The following is a 24386-nucleotide window of genomic DNA, read 5'->3' on the forward strand; positions in this document are numbered from 1 at the left end:
TTTTGGGTCCATACTTGCATTGCCACAACATATGTTCAGGGGTTCTCAGGAAGGACTAGGGTCCTAACTGCAGTGATACCTCTCAGTAATCCTGGATTTCAGAAGCGAGACTGACACTTACATTACCAAGCAAGGAATCTGAGGCTCCAGAAAGAACTCTGAGTGCTGTCTCCAGTATGGAATAGGGTGATCCAGCTACATGAAGACTTGAAGTGTCCCAAATTCCCTGGCCAGAGCTTCCCAGCCACGAGGTGAGCCACAGAAAACTGATGGCTAGTGATTGATTGGGTTAAAATCAATGATCAGTTTTACTTTGTTTTGTTTTTTACAACGATTCAAAGATTTAAAAAGGTTGAAGGGATAGTTAGGCAGTACTCGTTGGGCCATCTGTAAACTGTGCATTCAGGGTTATTGTTCTAGACATAGGTGAGGCTTTCTTCTAACATCAGCAGCCAGTGAACATGTGGGAGGACAAACTGCACAGAAGCCCCTCGACTGTCTGGGGAAACCCCGAGGAAGCCCACTGAGCACCTCGTGACTCATCAGAAAAGTTCTTTCTTCGGGGTATGCATGTACAGTTAGTTCTTTCTTTGGAGTATGCATGTACAGTTAGTTCTTTTGATTTAATTTCTACTTTTTTTCACAATTTTCATATGATCATGGGAGATTCATATTGCTTTTATCATTATTTTGATTTTTTTTTATTTTTTAAATTATTTATTTATTTATTTATTTTTTTGAGACAGTCTTGCTCTGTAACCCAGGCTAGAGTGCAATGGCAAGATCTTGGCTCACTGCGACCACCACCTCCCGGGTTCTTTTGTTGTTGTTGTTGTTGTTTGTTTGTTTTTGAGACAGAGTCACGCTGTCTCCCAGGCTGGAGTGTAATGGCACGATCTCGGCTCACTGCAACCTCTGCCTCCTGAGTTCAAGCAATTCTCCTGCCTCAGCCTCTGGAGTAGCTGGAATTACAGGTGCAGGCCACCACGCCCTGCTAATTTTTGTATTTTTAGTAGAGATGGGGTTTCACCATGTTGGCCAGGCTGGTCTCGAACTCCTGACCTCAGGTGATCCACCTGCCTCAGTCTCCCAAAGTGCTGGGATTACAGGCGTGAGTCACCACACCTGGCCACCTGCCGGGTTAAAGTGATTCTCCTGCCTCAGCTTCCCAAGTAGCCGGAATTACAGGCACCCACCACCATGCCTGGCTAATTTTTGTAGTTTTAATAGAGATGCGGGTTTCACCATGTTGGCCAGGCTGGTCTCGAACTCCTGACCTCAAGTGATCCACCTGCCTCGGGCCTCCCAAAGTGCTGGGATTACAGGCCTGAGCCACCGTGCCCGGCCTGCTTTTATCATTATTTTAATTCTTATTATTGCATTTGTTAGACAAAGAAATGGGAGTGACTTTTTTAATCAAGCCTTTCAATCCACCTTAAATTGCTATACAAATATGATAATTTTCTAAGTATGCCTTGTCAAAAGACACAATGACAACAAATTTAGTTCAAAGATTAGAATGGGCTTTTATTAGCAGTTCTAGAATTGGGCAGCACCTCATTCTACAAAACAGAATGAGTGTTCTGATGAGCTGAGCAGAGGAGGCGTGTTTTACAGACAGACAAGGGCTGAAGAAAGCAGACACAGAAAACAAAATGCAGATGGGACATTTCCGAGTTAGTTGCCCCACAGGGTTAAAGCAGAGAAGACTTCCCTATTCTGCTGACTGAAGTTGGCTGGAATTTCTTGCTTTTTAGAAAACTGGCCCATTTCAGGCTGGGCATGGTGGCTTATGCCTGTAATCCCAGCACTTTGGGAGGCTGAGGCAGGTGGATCGCTTGAGGCCAGGAGTTTGAGACCAGCCTGGCCAAATGGTGAAACCCCGTCTCTACTAAAAATACAAAAATTAGCCGAGTGTGGAGGCGGCCGCCTGTAATACCAGTTACTCGGGAGCCTGAGGCACGAGAATCGCATGAACCCTGGAGGTTGAGGTTGCAGTGAGCCAAGATCACGCCACTGCACTCCAGCCTGGGCAACAGAATGAGACTGTCAGGAAAAGAGAAGAGAAAACAGAAGAGACTGAAAGAAGACTGACCCATTTCAAAGTTCAGTTTATTACACAGTGCTCAGCACAAGTGACTCCTTTCTGTCATGGGCTGGTCTGCTGCGGCACAGTGCAGGGGCCAGTGCAGAACAACGGCCTCCGATGAACCTCTTTTTGCCACGTCGACATGGATAAAGTTGGGAAGTACAGCGCAGGAAGGAATTCTCACCTGGGGATAACTTCCCCCACCCTGGGGGCATTAGAATTGTAGGCAGACATACTAGGTAGCTGTGGTACCTGGAGGCTGCTGCCCATGGTTAGTATCTGGGATCAGAGACGTGCAGGGCAGCCCCAAGGATTATCACAGTGACCCCTGTGAGAAGCACCACTCACAGCACATAGAGCTGTTCTCACAGCAGCTACCTCTCAGGTCCCTGCGACAGCTAGCGGGACATCCCCAAGGAAAAGGCCTGAGCCACAGTTTAGAAGTCCCACTGGTGACCCTTCTTGCAAATGGCATTTATAGCTCAGAAAGCTACACAGATAAGACCCATGCCAAAGACAGTCTACTTGGGCAAACCTGATGCAAACTAGACCCTAATTTGTGTGCTGCTAAGGCTGGAGTTTGTCTGTGATCTGTGTTTTCTACATTCAGAACACCTCTTTTTTGAGAAGAGGGCTTTGGTCTACCACCCAGGCTGGAGTGCAGCCATAGCACACTGCAGCCTTGGGCTCCTAGACTCCAGCAATCCTCCCGCCTCAGCCTCCCAGGCAGCTGGGACCACAGGCGTGCCTCACTATCAAGCGATTCTCCTGCCTCAGCCTCCCAAGCAGCTGGGACCACAGGTGTGCCTCACTATGCCTGGCTCCATGCAGACCATTCTAAAGAGGCTTATCTAATATTAACCGTAGTTGAAGACTTCAGTGCAATAACCTGTTAGCAATGACGATTTGTGGCAAAATAAAAATGTACCAAATTAAAGAAAAGGTTACATGAAATTGGTTTTAAGTGATAAGATGTAAACCTTCCCGACAATTGGTGCCCTCGGTCTTTGGTTTCCATTAATTCCATCCACATAGTTTAAATGTTTGGCATGGGTGAAATTCTCGCAAGTATTACCTGGCTTCCTCAAGAACTCTGCCCATGACTGTGTTCTTTTCTCCCTGGTTGGCATCTTCATTTACATCAGTTCCTCCAAAGATGATTCCAAAAGGGATTCGGTGGCCTGCAAAATGATGACAGTCACAAAGCAGAATTCACCCCTAGAAACAGCCTTCACCAACCATTCCTAAGCAAGGATCTTAAACACTGAAGTTCTCAGATCACAGGAGCTGTGTGTTGCTATATGTTCAGTTGCATCCACCTCTCCTGGATAGCAGAATGGGTATCACTACAATAAACACAACATCAAGAGGAACATGGGAGGCCCCGACCACTGTTGTCAGGGCTATCTTTCAATTAATTCATTTTAAACTTTAGCAAATAAAAAATATTGTTAGCCATCATCTATCAAAGCCAAGCTTATCATTCCTAGGAAATGGGCTAATCTGGCATCATCAAAATTCATAACAAAAAAAAAGGACTCTCCAAACTGAGTCCTATTGTTCATCAACACCAACAGGCACCGTGCTAGCTTGGGACAAAAACAGGGGAGAGAGAGGCACAGACAACCTTGATGATATCCTCAAGAACTGCTCAGTACAACAGGGATGATAAATTATGACAGGCACAACTAGGATGAGGGCCAAAATAACACAAGGTGCTGAGCGCATAAAGTGGGAAAGAATTTGCAAAGGGAGTATGTGTATTCTGAGTGACGGGTCCTGTGCAGATGGGAGGCAGTGGGTGAGTCCACTCCCTGCTTCCTCGATGAACATTTCATAAGCGCAGATGGGCAGGACAGGGCATTAGGCCTTTTGATGAGCACATCATAAGCGACTCCCCAAAAGGACTCCCAAAGGTCAACTAAAAATTTCAAAGAGACTATGGCCTACAAATCACCCCATAGACCAGATCTAACTGGAGTTCACCTGGTTAGATTTCGCAAACAAGCTATTTTTATCAAGATATTTAAAGGAGAATATACTGATCTTTCCTTTCATTGGCCTTTGAGTTGTTTTTGTCATGTAAATTAGCAGATCCCATCTTCTTTCTCTCTATCTAGGTCTCTCTCACCCTAGAATTCCACTGCTATGAATTCAGCCTCCAGATATCAAGCCCAACAATAACACGTTCAGCTCCAGCAAGGCTGCTAAAAGTAGCACAATTTGAGAAGCAACTTACTTGTGCGTTGGTGAAGACAATTCTTTTTTTTGGAGCTCTGTGTGTGCGTGTGTGTGTGTACTCACACAGAAAGACTGGCAAAAAGAAAAACACATATTGGTGGACAAAAGATGCTTGCACAAAAACAAAAGCCATAAACACACATTTCTCTATGCACAGAACATCTGATGTGATAGTACACAAAATAATAACTGTTGTCACCTCTGGAAAAGAGACCTGGAAGGCTACAGATCTGGGATGGACCAGGCGTGGTGGCTCACGCCTGTAATCCCAGCACTTAGGAAGGTCAAGGTGGGTGGATCACCTGAGGCCAGGAATTTGAGACTAGCCTGGGCAACATGGCAAAACTCTGTCTCTTTTTGTAAAAATACAAAAATTAGCCAGGTGTGGTGGTGCACACTGTAATCCCACCTACTCTGAAGGCTGAGGCATGACAATCACTTGAACCCAGGAGGTAGAGGTTGGAGTGAGCTGAGATCACGCCACTGCACTGCAGCCTGGGTGATAGAACGAGACTCTGCCTCAAAAAAAAAAAAAAAAAAAATCTGGGTTAGGAGTGAGACTTACATTTCACTCTGTAACATTTTATATTGTTTGAATTTCTTACTGTAGACCTGTAAGAACTTTTCCAAAAATACAGAGAGATATAGAAATGCCCACCCAGTAGAGATGGTTCATCATGGGTGATGGGTTTAGGCTTTGGGAGATGTTGGGACAGAGTGAAGATTTTTCTCATATGGGAAGGACATGAATCTGTGGTAGGGAGAATAATTGCTCCCAGAGATGTCCACATCCTAATTCCCAAGACCCATGAGGCTGGGACAGGGGAGGGGCATTATGGTAGACTATCCAGGTGGGCTCAGCCTAACCACAGCGGTCGTTAAAAGTGGAAGAGGGAAGCCAGAGAGTCAAGTTCAGAGTGAGGAAGACCTCACCAGTCAGATGGCTCTGGAGATGGAGGAAGGGCCATGAGCCAAGACATGTGGATGCCCCTTGAGGCTGGAAAAGACAAGAAAACAGATTCTCCCCAAGAGCCTCCAGGAAGGAGCGCAGCTGCTGACACCTGAATTTCAGCCTGGGAGCCCCGCTTCAGCTTTCCAACCTCCAGAACAGACTCCCCTGTCCCAGCCTCAGGGGTCCTGGGAAGTAGGATGTGGACATCTCTGGGAGCAATTCTTCTCCAGAACTGGAGGTCAGGTGATGAACTGGTGTTGTCTGAAGCCACTGGGTTTGTGGTAAATTATTACAACAGCAGTGGGAAACTGATACACCCTATTGTCACAAAGGGACTGTATTAGTCCATCTTCAAGCTGCTGATAAAGACATACCCAACTGGCATGGCAACTGGATATGTCTGGGCAATTTACAAAAGAAAGAGGTTTAATGGACTCACAGTTCCACGTGGCTAGGAGGTCTCCCAATCATGGCAAAAGGTGAAAGGCACATCTCACATGGCGGCAGACAAGAGAAGACAGCGTGTGCAGGGAAACTCCCCTTTATAAAACCATCACATCACGAGAGACTTACTCACTCTCATGAGAACAGCAAGGGAAAGGCCCACCCCCATGATTCAATTACTTCCCACCAGGTCCCTCCTACAACACATGGGAATGTGGGAGATATAATTCAAGATGAGATTTGGATGGGGACACAGTCAAACCATATCTGGGATGTTCCCCCAATAAAAACTGCTACTGAAGGAGGCTAAGGAAAACAGTGGGAAAGTCGTTTTCAATGAAATTCCCAAAGACAGAAAAATAGACACCTAAAAGATACACACTATCAACAAGTTTGCTTAAAAGGTGTGAGCATATTTAGTACGTAAGATGACAGCCCTTTCTTACTCTATCAGCCCAGCAGCAATAACTCATATATGTCAAAGCTAATTTGGCCTATTTTGAGAAATCACAAGACTTTCTCTCCAGACAGCCCCAGGTTAGAATCCTGCTTCTCCACCTAGAACAGGCATGACTTTGGCCAAGCTACTCAGTTTCTCTGACCCCCAGCCATATCATCTGTGAAACGGAGATATTAATTAGTAGACTGGTGAGATGATATATGACATTCTGGTACAAGGCAGACCCCGTAAGTGAGAGCCAGTTTCACCATGTTTTACACTAAAGAAGTTTTAAACACATAAATCCAGAAATTAGCACTTAGAAGAATGGAATATGGGATACTTCACTTAGTTTTCTGTTTTTTTTTATGCTCATTCCATTGTTAAGAAAATAGTTTTAAATAAGTAGCATGCTAGCCTTAATGGCAAAAGACTATCATAAGGGTGGGCGCAGTGGCTCATGCCTGGAATCCCAGCACTTTGGGAGGCCGAGGTGGGTGGATCACTTGAGGTCAGGAGTTCAAGACCAGCCTGGCCAACATGGTGAAACCCCGTCTCTACTAAAAATACAAAAATTAGCTGGATGTGGTAGCGCATGCCTGTAATCCCAGCTACTTGGGAAGCTGAGGCAGGAGAATCGCTTACACCTGGAAGGCAGAGGCTGCAGTGAGCCAAGACTGTGCCACTGCACTCCAGCCTGGGTGATAGAGCGAGACTCTGTCTCAAAAAATAAGACTCTTATAAATTCACCCATGATTGCAATTGAAAAATTTTGGAAGTCCTGTACTATAACATGATGTAGATAAAATATTTTTGCAAACTCTCTTTTTATTGTACATATATGGTGTACAACATGATGTTTTAAAATATGTATACATTGTGGAATGACTAAATCAAGCTAATTAGGTCAAGCGTGGTGGCTCACACCTGTAATCTCAGTACTTTGGGAGGCCAAGGCAGGAGGATTGCTCCATCCCAGGAGTTTGAGACCAGCCTGGGAAACACGGCAAGATCCCATTTCTTAAAAAAAAAAAAAAAAAAAAATCAAGCTAATTGACATATGTATGACCTCACGTATTTATCATTTATTTTGTGATGAGAACACTTAAAACCTACTACTCTCTTAGGAATTTTTTTTCTATTTTTTGAGACAGAGTCTCACTTGGTCACCCAGGCTAGAGTGCTGTGGTGCTATCTCGGCTCACTGCAGCCTCCACATCCCAGGTTCAAGTGATGCTCTTGCCTCAGCCTCCCAAGTAGCTGGGATTACAGGCAGCGCCACCACGCCCAGCTAATTTTTGTATTTTTAATAGAGACAGGGTTTCACTATGTTGGCCAGGCAGGTCTCGAACTCATGACCTCAAATGATCCACCCACTCAGCCTTCCAAAGTGCTGGGATTACAGGTATGAGCCACCACGCCTGGCCCATCTCTTAGCAATTTTCAAGTATACAATACATTGTTATTTACTACAGTCAGCATGCTGTGCAATAAATCTTGAATGCATTCCTTCTAATTGAAATTTTTTTTTTTTTTTTTTGAGACGGAATCTCGCCCTGTCGCCTAGGCTGGAGTGCAGTGGTGCGATCTGGGCTCACTGCAAGCTCTGACTCCCGGGTTCACGCCATTCTCCTGCCTCAGCTTCCTGAGTAGCTGGGACTACAGGCGCCCGCCACCACGCCTGGCTAATTTTTTTGTAGTTTTAGTAGAGGCGGGGTTTCACTGTGTTAGTCAGGATGGTCTCCATCTCCTGACCTTGTGATCCGCCAGCCTCGGCCTCCCAAAGTGCTGGAATTACAGGCGTGAGCCACCGCGCCCGGCCCCTAACGGAAATTTTGTACTTTTAACCAACATTTCCCTAATCCCCTCATCATCCTGAGCACCCGGCAACCATTCTACTACTCTCTGCTTCTATGAGTTTGACTTTTTAGATTTCACATACAAGTGAGAACCATGTGGTATTTGTATTTCTGTGCCTGGCTTATTGTATTTTATTTTGCATTATGTCCTCCAAGCTCATCCATGTTGTTACAAACAACAGAAGATCCTTTGTTTTCCATTACATGTATATACCACATTTTCTGTATCCATTTACCATCAATGGACTCACGTTGACTCCCTGTCCTGGCTATTTTGAATAGTGCTGCAGTGAACATGGGGCTGCAGATATCTCTTCCACACAGTGATTTCATTTGCTTTGCACATATACCCAGCAGTGGGATTGCTGGATCCTACGGTAGTTCTATTTTTCATTTTTCGAGGATATATTTGCAAACTCTTATTCTCTCTTCAAAACCCTATTCAGTCATCCCCTCGTTTCTGAAATTGTCTCCAGGTCTCTCAGAAGCAAATCCTTTTCCTTCTGTGTCATGCCATTATCATAAAGTCTTGGGTTTTATTTGTAGACTGGAAGATTCTCTTATTTATGTCTGCATCCCATGCTCTAATATGATGGCTACTCAAAGTTAGGTCCTCAAACAGTATTTGCTGAAATGCACTGAGAATGAGGAGTGGTACACAAGCTATTTTCCAAGTAGGTTGACTCAGAGCCACCCACGTAACGGGTCTCATTCATAAATCCGTGCTTGTGCTAGAGGTTTGTCTCTCCCAGTCGTCTGCTGAGAAAAACAGAAAATCATAGCTTCCTAAAATTGGCTTCTTTTTTCTTTTTTGAGACGGAGTCTAACTCTGTCACCCAGGCTAGAGTGCAGTGGCGTGATCTCGGCTCACTGCAACCTCCGCCTCCCAGGTTCAAGCTATTCTCATGCCTCAGCCTCCCAAGTAGCTGGGATTACAGGTGCCCACCACCACACTCAGCTAATTTTTGTATTTTTGGTAGAGAAGGGGTTTCACTGTGTTGGCCAGGCTGGTCTCAAACTCCTGTCCTCTTGATCCCCCCCACCTCAGCCTCCTAAAGTGCTGGGATTACAAGCATGAGCCACTGTGCCTGGCCCTAAACTTGGCTTCTCAATCATCCACCTGACCCTATCTGCTTCCTTATTGGGCTCAAGCCTAAAGCATATTCTTAAAAAGAAACAAGGCTAGGTGTGGTGGCTCACGCCTGTAATCTCAGCACTTTGGGAGGCCAAGGAGGGCAGATAACGAGGTCAGGAGTTCAAAAACAGCCTGACCAACATGGTGAAACCCCATCTCTACTAAAAATACAAAAATTAGCTGGGCGTGGTGGAGCATGCCTATAATCCCAGCTACTTAAGAGGCTGAGGCAGGAGAATCGCTTGAACCACGGGAGTCAGAGGTTGCAGTGAGCTGAGATCCCACCACTGCAGTATAGCCTGGCGAAAGAGTGAAACTCTGCCTCAAAACAATAAATAAAAAACAAAAATAAATAAATAAATAAAAAGAAACAGGAGGAGCTTCACTAACACACTCTTGGCCAGCATCAAATTAACCTGTAAGTTTTTCCTTGTGTGCCATTTAGGATACATAGGAAAGAGTCCAGAAAGCATACTACTTGGGAACAGGTTCTATTCCATCTAAGTTAAGGACACCTATGAAGTTCTGTTCTCATATACTTGAAATGATGGAATGGTATGCATGTCAAAAATATTTTATAGACATGCCCAAGAGGGAGAAACAAATATAATGTGTTACTTTGACTTTCATATAATAATTAATCCAGAGCTTAAGGAATTAAAGTTGATATTGTTCTTTAAAACATTTCCGGCCGGGCACGGTGGCTCACACCTGTAATCCCAGCACTTTGGGAGGCCGAGGCAAGCAGATCACGAGGTCAAGAGATCAAGACCATCCTGGCTAACATGGTGAAACCCCGTCTCTACTAAAAAAAAGCAAAAAATTAGCAGGTCGTGGTGGCACGCACCTGTAATCCCAGCTACTTGGGAGGCTGAGACAGGAGAATTGCTTGAACCCAGGAGGCAGAGGTTCAGTGAGCCAACATCTTGCCATTATACTCCAGCCTGAGTGACAAGAGCCAGACTCTGTCTCAAAAAAAAAAAAAAAAATGTGCATTACACCTGCAATATATCTGTAATGTGTATTTCCCATTATTTGCATATTCTACTTAGCTATTTTATTTAATTATTTGCTCAGCAAATACTGATTTTAAACAGAAAAGCAAACTTCCACTTGTCCAAGATGTTAAGGTTTTACTTAGCAATATTTAATATACATGGTTACATAAATGTGACTAGTTATTACTTGGCAATACGTATCAAAAGCTTTAAAAATGCATATGCCCTTTGATCCTGCAAGATTATTTCTGGAAAATCCTAAAGGAAATGGGCTCCAAAGGTTTATGCAGAAACCTGTTCATCACGATATTATTTATAACTGAGGGGAAAAATGGAATAGGACGTGACCATTCATAACTATGCTGCAAAAGAACATTCAATGACAGAGGAAACATATACAATCTATTTCTAACACATTGTAAAATAGGTTACTAAATTAGAAGTATATGATTACAATTTTTAAAATATACACGCAAGGCCGGGCGCGGTGGCTCAAGCCTGTAATCCCAGCACTTTGGGAGGCCGAGACGGGTGGATCACGAGGTCAGGAGATCGAGACCATCCTGGCTAACACGGTGAAACCCCATCTCTACTAAAAATACAAAAACTAGCCAGGCGAGGTGGCGGGCGCCTGTGGTCCCAGCTACTCGGGAGGCTGAGGCAGGAGAATGGCGTAAACCCGGGAGGCGGAGCTTGCAGTGAGCTGAGATCTGGCCACTGCACTCCAGTCCGGGCGACAGAGTGAGACTCCGCCTCAAAAAAAAAAAAAAAAAAAAAAAAAAAAAAATATATATATATATATATATATATGTACACACAAACTACAGAGCAAGAGTCAGATACAGCAATATCTCTACATTCAAAGCATTTATCACAGTGCTTAGCACATACTAAATACTCCACAAAAAAGTTTTTTATATATTATATATAAGAAATATATATTTATAAAGATATAGAAATATATTTATTTTTATAAATATATTTATATTTTTATATATTTGATATATTTATATATAAACATATTTTTATATATCTGTATCTATAAAAAAACATATATATATATATTTTTTTTTCGATACAGAGTCTCACTCTGTTGCCCAGACTGGAGTGCAGGGGCATGATCTCAGCTCACTGCAAACTTCGCCTCCCGGGTTCAAGTGATTCTCCCACCTCAGCCTCCCAGTAGCTGAGATTACAGGTGACCGCCACCACGCTCAGCTAATTTTTTTTGTATTTTTAGTAGAGATGGGGCTTCACCATATTGGCCAGGCTGATCTCAAAATCTTGACTTCAAGTGATCTGCCTGCCTCGGCCTTCAAAGCGCTGGGATTACAAGTGTGAGGCACCACACCCAGACTACAAACATTTTTCAAAAGAAGTTGCAAGCTTATATTGTAAAAGTATACCTTTTTTTGCAAAATTAATTTTAAATAAAAACAGAAATAAAACCAAAAACACAGACACAAACAGTGGTCATTTCTGGGTGGTGAAATTGCAGGTACCATATTTTCTTCTTTGTATTTTTACGTAGTTTCCAAGTTACCTCTGTAAGTAATTTAAAAATCAGTAAGTGCTATATATATTTAAATACAGTTTAATGAACAGAAGGCTGTCTAAGAAATGCATAGTGTATGCATAGAATCAAATATCACACAGCCAGTTAATCACAGCGTAGGGCAACTCGATGTCTGCAGCTCATGCAGAGAAAGTCCCTGGATACTTTAAGTGAAAACCTCACAGTGCAGAGGGGCATCTCTTCTTACTGACAATGGTTCTGGTGCTTTTTATACATGATGCTACACAGAGAGACTTTAACCTTCAAAAACATAACTCTGAGGAATAAACACTGTTTAATTTCCATATGGACAACAACTAGGAATGAACAAGTAAAAGTTTAACCACATTGACTAAGAGTAGCATGGCTTCTGTTCTCGATATTTATTAGATTGAGCAATATAATTGATTTGTTTCCTCTGGGCAACAGGTTGGTTTTGCAGAGGGCCCTTCTCCTCTTTCAACTCTTATGAGAAGCAAACCTAACTTCAGATGACTTTGTGTTTATTTGAAGCAGAGGTCAAGCACGGTAAAATTGAGAACTGTTAAGTTTGAAGGAAAAAACAAAAATCCAGCCATCTGACTAGAGGAGAAATAGGTCCTTGCCCATCTGTTAGAATATGAACTGGAATAACCTTTCCATATAGCATTTTGTCACTATCAATCAAAACAAAAGTTACACAGCCCTTTGGCCCACAGGCTTTCCTAGGAATTTGTATTTCCAACATCCACATACAATGGAGTAAAGAAATAAAATAGAAAATACTTCAGCCTTGCTTGGAATAGCAAAAAACCAAGACAGAGACTTATTAGTAAGTATGGTGCATTCTCACAGTAGAATACCTCACAGCCAATAGAAAGAATAAGATAGATGTAGCTTTTGTGGATTTGGAAAAAAGCTAAGATATGAGTTAAATGTACAGACCTAACCCCACTTATGGGAATAAAATGTTCCACATGTGTGTGTAAAACATTTAAAAATAAATAACAGAGGCCGGCTGCACTTGGTAGCTCCAGCCTGCAACCCCAGGACATTGAGAGGCCAAGGTGGGCGAATAACTTTAAGTCAGGAGATGGAGACCAGCTTGGCCAACACAGTGAAAGCCCATTTATGCTAAAAATACAAAAATTAGCTGGGCGTGGTGGCACGCACCTGTAATCCCAGCTATTCTGGAGGCTGAGGCACAAGAATTGCTTGAGCTTGCTAGGCAGAGGTTGCAGTGAGCCCAGATCATGCCACTGCACTCCAGCCTGGGCCACAGAGTGAGACTCCATCTCAAAAAAAAAAAAAAGAAGGAAAAGAAAAAAAAAAAAAGAATAATAAATATCACTTTACAGAAAACGACACAGACACAACCTATTGGGGGTGGGGTGGGAGAAGGGAGAGCATCAGGAAGAATAGCTAATGGGTTCTGGGCTTAATACCTAGGTGATGGGATGATCTGTACAGCAAACCACCATGGCACATGTTTACCTCTGTAACAAATCTACACATCCTGCACAGGTCCTGCTGCTGAACTTAAAATAAAAGTTGAAGAGAAAAAGAAAAGAAAACAACACAACTCAGTCAACAGAATCACTAAACTCAGGGCCGAGGCTTTGTGACTGCACAAGAGTTGCAACAGTCAGCGACAACACAACTCACAGTCAACAGAATCACTAAACTCAGGGCCGAGGCTTTGTGACTGCACAAAAGAGTTGCAACAGTCAGCGACAACACAACTCACAGTCAACAGAATCACTAAACTCAGGGCCGAGGCTTTGTGACTGCACAAAAGAGTTGCAACAGTCAGCGACAACACAACTCACAGTCAACAGAATCACTAAACTCAGGGCCGAGGCTTTGTGACTGCACAAAAGAGTTGCAACAGTCAGCGACAACTTTCAAAGGTTCCTACTGAGCTATCAGGGGTTTGGAACTTCATCTTGGCCTATAAGGAAAGTTAAACTCTACACTTCTTTCACATTCAGAGACAAAGCTCAGACTGTGTTTCACTACACTTAAAACTGAATTCAAGGCTGGGTGCAGTGGCTCATGCCTTTAATCTCAGCACTTCGGGAGGCCAGGGTGGGTGGATTGCTTGAGTCCAAGACTTCAAGACCAGCCTGGGCAACATGGCAAGACCTCGTCTCTAAAATATACCAAAAAAAATAGCCGGGCATTGTAGCACATGCCTGTAGTCCCAGCTACTCGGGAGGCTGAGGTGGGAGGGTTATTTGAGCCCAGGAAATGGAGGTTCAGTGAGCTGAGATTGCATCACTGCACTCCATCCTGGGCAACAGAGTGAGACCCTGTGTCAAAAAAAAGAAAAAAAAAATTCAAAGTCATATACTTGTTCAGCAGAAAATAACTCTCTAGAAATAATACTTTCAGAAACACTGTCTGCATATACAGAAAACAGTTAGTTTAGATTGTTCAGGCATGGATGCAAAAATATGGAAGTACAGATATATTCTCCCAAGTTCATATGCTATGATGTCTGCACAGACACACACAATCTAATGGGTGAAATAGAACAATGAAAGACAACACAAATGTTTATTAATTGAAGACTTTAAATGATGGCATCTCCATAAAATGGATGAGATAGATCTATGTTAAGTGCCACTATGGGAGAAGGTTCCCAGAAGTGTGGCTGAGTGGTGAAAAGTAAGATGCTGAATATATATTCAGCAGTAGGCTTCCATTTGTGTGTGTGTGTTTAAGGTGGGGGAGGAGGTACATGTAAATACATGCCTGGGTCATGAAAAATAAGGCAACTTCCAACTTGCTTTTCTTCTGATGGTTCTCTCAGAGAGAAGCTGGCCATCACATCATGAGGACACTCAGAAGCAAAGCAAAGAGATGATTGCATGTCTCCCATTTCTGAACTGGATAAACAGGAGACACTGTTTCCCATATTATTGGACATTACAGGTGCTTCTGGTTTTCAGAATTTCTGGTGTTTTACTTTTGAAGAGAAAGAGGATTACCTTGCAAAAGCCTGCCTCCCCTATAGAGATGAAGAGCCAGGGCAGCCTCACAGTTCTCAGCCAAGATGAGGTTTGCAATCTCAGATGGGCTTTCAAAGTCAAAGGCATCTTTCAAAACGCACACGTGCCCTGCAGCCTCTAGATGGGCCCTTTATCAAAAAATACAGAGAAAGGAGAAGATGAGAGGAAGACGTTAATATGTAACAGGTTGCTGCTACAGTAAAGCTTTTTTTTAGTTGTTGTTGTTGTTGTTGAGACAGAGTTTCACTCTTGCTGCCCAGGCTGAGGTACAATGGTGTGGTCTCAGCTCACTGCAACCTCCGCCTCCCGGGTCTCCAAGCAATTCTCCTGCCTCAGTCTCCCGAGTAGCTGAGACCACACGTGCGCACCACCATGCCTGGCTAATTTTTTGTATTTTTAGTAGAAATGGGATTTCACCACGTTGGCCAGGCTGGTCTCAAACTTTTGATCTCGGATGATCTACCTGCTTTGGCCTCCCAAAGTGCTGGGATAACAGGCATCAGCCACTGTGCTCAGCCACTATGATTAAGATTTTGAATGAATTCCATAAGATTACTTATTTACTGAATTGCCCTTGGTAAGCACCTTGCCTTAAAATACAAAAGAAGGCCTAGAATCAATGACATTAACCATACATCTGCCCGTCTCAGATACCCAGGACTATGGCTGCGACCGAGGCCATTGGAAGGAAGGTTGACCCAGGAGGCCTTGAGCTTCAGACATGGGGCACACACTGCCACCTCCAGTGGCATTTGCCGTACCAGACAATACCTTTTCTATTTCCTTAATTCCACGTTTTCTCTCCTGTCCCTGAATTGTGGTATCTAAAGATTGTTTTCGGGCCTCTGTTGCTCAGTTCTTTGAAAAGACTTCAAAAGTCACCTATTATCATAGATTCAAAAAATACTTCCTGGTCTTTCCATTCTACCTGCTACACACACACACACACACACACACACACACACAATATTTATGTCTTTCAAACATGTCTCTTCTTTCTCTCCACCTTAGTTTCAGTTCCTGCTAACATAAATATAAAATATCTCATAAACAAAAAAGAAATTTTTTCAATAGTGACAACAACATGAACAAAATTGGAAGACACATGAACAAAATCAGAAAACAAATGAGAAACTGGGGAAGAAACTATTTACGACTCTTACTAGAGAAAAAAGTTCATCTGCTTAATATATAAAGAGCATTTGTAAATCAATAAAGAAAAAAGGCTAACAACACAGTAGGAAAACAGAGATGAGGGCTGGGTGAGGTGGCTCATGCCTGTAATCCCAGCACTTTGAGAGGTCAAGGCAGACAGATGGCTTGAGCCCAGGAGTTTGAGACCAGCCTGGTCAATATGGTGAAACCCCATCTCTATAAAAAAAATTTTTAATGCACTGGGCATGGTGTCACATACTGGTAGTCCTAGCTACTTGGAAGGCTGAGATGGGACAACTGCTTGAACCTGTGAGGTCGAGGCTGTAGTGAGCCAGGATTGTGCCACTGTACTCCAGCCTGGGTGACAGAGCAAGACCCTGTCTCAAAAAAAAAAAAAAAAAAAAAAAAAAGCCAGCCACAGTGGCTCAAGCCTGTAATCCCAGCACTCTGGGAGGCTGAGGCAGGCAGATCACTTGAGGTCAGGAGTGTGAGACCAGCCTGGCCAACATGGTGAGATCCCATCTCTACTCAAAGTACAAAAATTAGCGAGGTGTGGTGGCGCACACCTGTAATCCTAGCTACTGGGGAGGCTGAGGCACGAGAATCGCTTGAACCCAGGAGGCAGATGTTGCAGTGAGCTGAGATCGTGCCACTGCACTCCAGCCTGGGCAACAGAGTGAGAGAAAGAAGAGGAGAGGAGAGGAGAGGAGAGGAGAGGAGAGGAGAGGGGAGGGGAGGGGAGGGGAGGGGAGGGGAGGGGAGGGGAGGGGAGGGGAGGGGAGGGGAGGGGAGGGGAGGGGGACGGGGAGGGGGAGAGGGAGGGAGGGAGGGAGGGAGGAAGGAAGGAAGGGAGGAAGGAAGGAAGGAAGAAAGGAAGGAAGGAAGGGGAAAAAGAAAAATAGAGATAGGCACAAAATTGCAGTCCATAGAAAAAGAAATACACTGGACTCTTGAACAAAGAAAATGATGCTCAATATCAGCCATCTTTTTAATCCAGAACATCTGTAAAGATTAAAAAGTTAACTGGAGGCCTTGTGAAATAAACACTCCTATACATTATCTATGAGAGAGCAAACTGGTAGAACCTCTCTAGTGGGCAATGTAACAGCAGCTAGAAAATTTTAAATGCACAAACCCTGTGACCAAATAACTCCACTTCTAGGAATGTATTCCAAAGGTATACTTGGATATATGTGCAAAAGCCTGCACCCAGGAATACGCACTGCAGCTGTGAAGTAGGAAAAAGACTAAAAACTACCTCAACGTGCATCCACAGGGCACCGCTATATTATGGTAGATGGACCTAATCATGTTCTTTTGCCATCAAAAGAATGCAATGGATCACTATGAAGTATTAAGAATGAATTCCAACATTCACTATTAATGAAAACAGAGCAAAGTGAAGATACTTTTGGGTACATACACTGTGTGCACATAGAATATCTCTAGAAGGATACATTAAAAAGAGATAACAATCATTGCGTCCAAAAAGGAGAATCAGGCCAGGTGCAGTGGCTCCCACCTGTTATCACAGCACTTTGGGAGGCAGAGGTGGGAGGATCATTTGAGCTCAGAAGTTCGAGACCAGTCTAGACAACGTGATGAAACTCTGTGTCTACAAAAACTTTTAAAAATTAGCTGGGTGTGAAGACATGCACCTGTGGTCCCAGCTGTTTGGGAGGCTGAGGTGGGAGAATCGATGAGTCCAGGAATTCAAGGCTACAGAGAGCCATGATCACGCCAGTGCACTTCAGCCTGGGTCTCAACAGAGTGAGACTCTGTCTCAAAATGAAAGAGAGAGAGAGAGAGAGAGAGAGAGAGAGAGAGAGAGAGAGAGAGAGAGAGAGAGAGAGAGAGAGAGAGAGAGAGAAAGAGACACACAAGCTTTTGTATTGTTGGATAGCTTTTACCACATGCATGTATTATCTTTTTGAATTGTTCAAGGTGTGTGTGTACATGTGTGTGTGCGCGCGTGTGTGCATACACAACAAATGGGACCCGGTCTCTTTTCTGATTAAAACCTGCAAAGAGCTCACTGTATCCAGTTCAACTGTCAACCACATAAGAATGGGGACCATTTCTATTCTGCTTAGGGAATAAACTAATGGCTGAGTGTGTCTCTGGGATAAACGCCTCAGCTCAGAACACAGCTCACCCTGCATGGCAGAAGTGCACTCCACTCCAACCACCCCTCACGGCAGGACCTCTGGCACATCACGCTCCCTTCTTGAGTCTCCACGCCTCTGACATGACACTCTCAAAATTTCCATTTAGTTTTGAGCCTGTCTCTATTATAACCCCTCTGTAATGCATTTATATGGAAGATGGAGTTCACATCTTACTTGGGGCATTGATTACAAAATCAGCACAATCAAGTATACTTAAAATTACCCTTGAATCAGCTGGGCGCGGTGGCTCACGCCTGTAATCCCAGCACTTCGGGAGGCTGAGGCGGTTGGATCAGGAGTTCAAGACCAGCCTGACCAACATGGTGAAACCCCATCTCTACTAAAAATACAAAAAGATTATCCAGGCATGGTGGCGTGCACCTATAATCCCAGCTACTCGGGAGGCTGAGGCAGGAGAATCGCTTGAACCTGGGAGGGAGGAAAACCACCAGCCCCAGGGAGACAGGGAGAGCGTGTGCGGTGGAAGGGGCTGCCATTTGAGAAGGGTGGGTATGGGAGGTCCCACTAAAGAAGGTGACCTGAAGGTGGCTGGCGCAGTGGCTCATGCCTGTAATCCCAGCACTTTGGGAGGCCGAATCGGGTGGATCACCTGAGGTCAGGAGTTCGAGACCAGCCTGGCTAACATGGTGAAACTCCGTCTCTACTAAAAATACAAGAATTAGCCAGGTATGGTGTCGCACCCCTGTAATTCCTGCTACTCAGGAGGCTAAGGCAGGAGAATCACTTGAACCAGGGAAGTGGAGGTTGCAGTGAGCTAATGTCATGCCACTGTACTCCAGCCTGGGTGACAGAAAGACTTGGTCTCAGGAAAAAAAAAAAAAAAGCCTCAAGGTGATGAGGGAGGAGCCACATGGATACTGTGGGGGAAAAGATGAAGAGCTAACAGAGTCCAGCACACAGAAGTGGAGAGCAGAATGGTGGCTCCCGGAGGTTGTTGGGGGTTAGTGGGGGGCAGGAGGAGGAACAGGTTGTACAGCATGGTGACCATCGTCAATAACAACATACTGTATACTTCAAAATTGCTTAAAAAAAGATTTTCAATGTTTTCACTACAAAAAGTAATAAGTACAATCATCCCTGGGTATCTGTTGGGGACTGGTTCCAGGACCCCTGTGGATAACAAAATCCGAGGATGCTTAAGCCCCACATATAAAATGGCACAGTATTTGCATATCACCTTCACACATCCTCCTGTATACTTCAAATCATCTCTAGATTACTTATAATACCTAATACAATGGAAATGCCCTGTCAATAGTTGTTCTGCTGTATTGTTTGGGGTTTTGGGTTTTTGGGGTTTTGTGTGTGTGTGTGTGTGTGTGTGTGTGTGTGTGGCAGAGTCTCACCCTGTCACCCAGGCAGTTGTGCAGTGGCGCCATCTTGGCTCACTGCAACCTCCGCCTCGCGGGTTCAAGCCATTCTTGAGCCTCCGCCTCCTGAGTAGCTAGGATTACAGGTCTGTGCCACCACAGCTGGCTAATTTTTGTATTTTTAGTAGAGACGGGGTTTCACCATTTTTTTTTAAAGTGGTAATTATTTCTTAAGCACAAAGTGTTTTCCCCACCACATGTACAAGCCAGATTTGGCCTCTGGCTCTGGCTCATTTACTAGCACTGGCCCCAAACTCTCTACAGTCCAGTGACCCTGGCTGCCTTTCTGCTTCTCACACAGCTCATGCTTCCTCCAGCCCAGGGCCCGTGTTCTCACTATATTATCCCTTCCTGGGACTGTCCCTCCAGATCTTAGTGACGGCCTATTTGCGGTCTTAGCTTCAGTGTCATCTCCTGAGACAGCCTCCCAGACCACATTCTCTAAAGCATCCCAGCCATCATCATGCCTCTCTATCATTTTATCTAGTTTTGTCAGAGGCGTCTGAACCAGAGCAACTCAATCTTGAATAAGGGCTGGGTAAAATGAGGTTAAGACCTACTGGGCTGCATTCACAGATGGTGAAGGAATTCTAAGTCACAGAATGAGATAGGAGGTCGGCACAAGATACAAGGTGGTAAAGACCTTGCTGATAAAACAGGATGCGGTAAAGAAGCCAGCCAAGGCCGGGCGCGGTGGCTCAAGCCTGTAATCCCAGCACTTTGGGAGGCCGAGACGGGCGGATCACGAGGTCAGGAGATCGAGACCATCCTGGCTAACACGGTGAAACCCCGTCTCTACTAAAAAATGCAAAAAAACTAGCCGGGCGAGGTGGTGGGCGCCTGTAGTCCCAGCTACTCGGGAGGCTAAGGCAGGAGAATGGCGTAAACCCGGGAGGCAGAGCTTGCAGTGAGCTGAGATCCAGCCACTGCACTCCAGCCTGGGCGACAGAGCGAGACTCAGTCTCAAAAAAAAAAAAAAAAAAAAGCCAGCCAAGACCAACCAAAGCCAAGATGGCAACGAGAGCGATGACAGCTTACAAATGCCATGGCAATGTCAGGAAGTTACCCGATATGATCTAGAAAGGGAAAGCGTGAATAATCCACTCCTTGTTTAGCATATCATCAAGAAATAACCATAAAAATGGGCAACCAAGTCCAGGTGAAGTTGCTCATTCCTATAATCCTAGCACTTTGGGAGGCTGAGGTGGGTGGATCACCTGAGCTCAGGAGTTTGAGACCAGCCTGGCCAACATGGTGAAACCCTGTCTCTACTAAAAATACAAAAATCAGCTGGGCATCATGGCAGGTGCCTGTAATCCCAACTACTCAGGAGGCTAAGGCAGGAGAATCGCTGGAAACTGGGGGTGGAGGTTGCAGTGAGCTGAGATCCCGCCATTGCACTCCAGCCTGGGCAAAAGAGTGAAACTCTGTCTCAAAAAAAAAGGGCATTCCACCTCAAAAAAAAAAAAAAAAAAAAAAAAAAAAAGGCAACCAGCAGCCCTTGGGGCTGCTCTGTCTATGGAGTAGCTATTCTTTTTTTTGTTTATTTTCTTAATAAACTTGCTTTTACTTTAAGGACTCTCCCTGAATTCTTTCTTGTGCAAGATCCAAGAACCCTCTCTCAGGTTCTGGATCAGGATCCCTTTCCAGTAATGGTTTTGTTTTATTTTTTAGTTTCGATCTGCCACCCAGGCTGGAGTTCAGTGGCGCAATGTCAGTTCACTGCAGCCTCGACCTCCTGGGCTCAACCAATCCTCCTGCCTCAATCTCCTGAGTAGCTGGGACCACAGGCACGCACAACCACATCAGCTAATTTTTAAATTATTTTTTGTAGAGGGTTTCACCATGTTGCCCATGCTGGTCTTTAACTCCTGGGCTCAAGCAATTCTCCCACCTGTCTCCCAAAGTGCTGGGATTACAGGTTTGAGCCGCTGCACCCGCCCGCCCTAGGTTTTCTTTTTTTTTTTTTAGAGTGCAGTGGCGTGATCCCGGATCAATTGTCTCACTGCAACCTCTGCCTCCCAGGTTCCAGCGATTCTCCTGCCTCAGCCTCCTAGTTTTGCTTTCTTAATAGCACCAATCCCTACGTGAAATCACCTCCTTCATTCCTCTCCCGTACTGGTATCTGGATGCTGATCCATCCAACAGAGCCAGGAACACAAAGGGCTCCTCACTGCTAGACCCAAGCGGAGCATCACTGACCTATTTAATAGAAACCTGCACCATGAAACCTGAATATAAATTTTCCAGCAAACTTCAGAAAACGAATGTATCCTCTCTTGGTCATTTCTGCTTGTGAGCTTTAGGAGAAATCAGCTGAAAGGGACATGAAAGGGTTGGTGGAGTCTCAATCGCTCATTTTAATGATGAGGAGGCCGGGCACAGTGGCTCCAGCCTGTAAACCCAGCACTGTGGGAGGCCAAGGCAGGCGGATCACCTGAGGTCAGGAGTTCGAGACCAACCTGGCCAACATGGTGAACCCCCGTCTCTACTAAAAACACAAAAATTAGCCGGGTGTGGTGGTTCGCACCTGTAACCCCAAATACTTGGGAGGCTGAGGCAGGAGAATCGCTTGAACACGGCAGGCGGAGATTGCAGTGAGCCCAGATCGCGCCACTGCACTCCAGCCTGGGCGCCAGGAGACTCCATTTAAAATAAACAAATTGATGAGGAAACAGGCCCGCAGAGGGGAAGTAAATCGGAAAATCTATTTCATGAAGCAAGTCCATTTTTCTTCACACACACACACACGGCTTCTGTTAAGCTGCAGGCTCTAATCCTGGCACTTCCCAGGCTTCGCCTCAAGGAATATGTTTATCCGGCTAATACAGGCGGAGCGCCCGCGGTGCAGGCGGGAGGTGGCGGATTAACGCGGCAGCCCCTCCCCCGGCCCCCGCCGGGCTTGCGTTCCACCGACCAGAACATAGACCAACAAGTAAACAAATTAAGACAAAGGCAGAAAAAGATGTGTGAAGGAGCTAACCAGCCAGGAAGCCGAGAATAGAGAGAGCGGAGGGGAGGTGGGGAAGGGATTTCGGGAGACAGGACTCCGGACGCCGGCACACAGCCGACACCCGATCCGCGAGGGCAAGGCTGGCACCGCGATCCCCGGCCTGGAAACGCGCCCCCGCCCAGAGCTCCGCAGACCTTGCTGCGCTTCCCTGAGAACCCTGCTGCGCATCCCAGCGGATCCTGCTCCCATCCTGCTTCTGCAGCGAGGCCTTCCCGGGCCCCTCCGCGGGCGGCCCCGGGCCTGTTCACCTGCTCAGTCCCCTCCGGAGAGCGCGAGGCCAACGCGCCGGCCGCACAAAGACCCGGGGACACGCGCGCCGGCCTGGAGGCACCGACCCCCGCGCGCCCAGCAGGCGGCACCGGCCCGTCCGTTTGTGCGCGCGGCTCGCGGCGGCCCCGGCGCCGCTGGACCGGGCCTGGCTAAGCGTCCCGCGTCCCCGGGTCCCGCGTCCCCACCCCCTAGACCCCGCTCCCGACTTCGCAGGCCCGGGCGTCTTGCACCTACCGGACGCGCTGGGCCGTGACCGCGTTCCCCGTGTGCGGGCGCAGCACTGCCAGGAATAGGAGCCGCATACCGCCGCCGCCGCCGGGGCCATCGACCAGCCCAGCCGCCGCCGACCAGGCCCCGGGGGCGGCGCAGACGCAGACAGCGGGGGAGCCGGGGCGGCTGGGTCTGTCCCGCCCGCCCCTCCCGGAGGCCGCGCCCGCCCCTCCCCGAGGCCGCGCCCGAGCTCGCAGGTTCCGGCGCCAGGCGGGGAGGAGGACGGGAACCAAGGGCCTCGGATGGCGCGAGCTCTGGGTGCGGGTTGGCGCGGGTGCGCCCCGTGGGGTCCATCACCAGGGTAGCCGCGGTCCGCTCCCACCTGGACCAGGATGAGCGGTGACCACAGTCCCTTCTGCGGGGACCAGTGCCAGCGATTACCACGGTCCCTCCCACGGGGACCAGGATCAGCGGTGACCACAGTCCCTTCCGCGGGGACCAGTGCCAGCGATTACCACGGTCCCTCCCTCGGGGACCAGGACCAGCGGTGACCACAGTCCCTTCCGCCGGGACCAGGACCAGCAGTGACCACAGTCCCTTCCCACTGTGAGCCGGACCAGGGGTGGCCTTGGTCCTTTCCCACAGGGAACAGGAGCAGCCATGGTCCGCTCCCATGGAAACCAGTGATGGCTTCCATGGGCTTCATGGGGAAATCAGTGAGCTTCACGGAGCACCGGGATGGCTGCAGGTCTGTACCCACCAGGACCAGCAGAGACCTCGGGTTCCCTCCCACAGGGTGCTGCAGAGAGGGGCTCTCAGCCTCATTTTCCATGACAACCTGAGTGGGGCCTTGGTCCCCAGGAAGCCCAGGATTCCTTTCTAGTCCCATTCCAGGGGACGTGGCATGATCAGTCCCAAATTCCTTCCCAGGCCAGACTACCCTAAAACTAACCAGAGGCGGGGAACATGGGGACTGTGTGAGGAGACAGTAGAAACACATTTCAGGGCCGCACCTGTGGGGTGAGTAAGATGATGGAGAGGGGAACCCGGGGTTCATCAAGGTACATGGGCTGCACCTGGTCTGGATCTCCAAAACAGGATACCTTGAGTGAGAGAAATAGGGAACTAAAGGAGGCCTCTGGCAAAATACCATCTGTGGATTTAAACAAGCACCCCCCAAAACAGATGTTAAGTGTTTACAAAGATGCATTCGTATTTACAGATGTGGAACATTCTAGTGGGTGCCCAATATTTTCATTTACCTTCAAACTCGATTTTCTCTCACCCCCCAAATATCTTCCAGCCTCAGAAAGGGAAAGTGGGAATGAAGAAAGTCATGACATGTGATAACCACCATCAGTGGCAGGTCTCTAGTCTCATTATGCAGCATGGTGACCCCCAGACTTATCAAGACATAAAAGTTCATCCTGGAGGGTGCATTCAGCTCCACAAGCCTTCTCCCAGTTAGATCCAC

General features: G+C 46.4%; 1 protein-coding gene across 4 annotated transcripts in view; it reads right to left on the reverse strand.

Annotated features, from left to right (window-relative positions):
- The window catches only part of GLT1D1 (glycosyltransferase 1 domain containing 1), a 117213-nt gene extending 94046 nt beyond the window's left edge, over nucleotides 1–23167 (reverse strand). For 2 of the 4 annotated variants that reach the window (XM_010388769.2, XM_030939930.1), the window contains exons 1-3: nucleotides 22937–23167; nucleotides 14685–14833; nucleotides 3165–3270 (exon numbers count right to left, since the gene is read on the reverse strand). In XM_010388769.2, the coding sequence (XP_010387071.2) occupies nucleotides 3165–3270; nucleotides 14685–14833; nucleotides 22937–23004 (323 nt within the window). In that variant the 5' untranslated portion in view covers nucleotides 23005–23167. The remainder of the gene's footprint in view (nucleotides 1–3164; nucleotides 3271–14684; nucleotides 14834–22936) is intronic. The other 2 variants (XM_030939929.1, XM_010388770.2) reach the window with 2 other exon arrangements.
- Between the last annotated feature and the right edge of the window lie 1219 nt (nucleotides 23168–24386).

This window comes from Rhinopithecus roxellana, chromosome 10 (assembly GCF_007565055.1).
Source record: "Rhinopithecus roxellana isolate Shanxi Qingling chromosome 10, ASM756505v1, whole genome shotgun sequence".
Classification (NCBI taxonomy): domain Eukaryota; kingdom Metazoa; phylum Chordata; class Mammalia; order Primates; family Cercopithecidae; genus Rhinopithecus; species Rhinopithecus roxellana.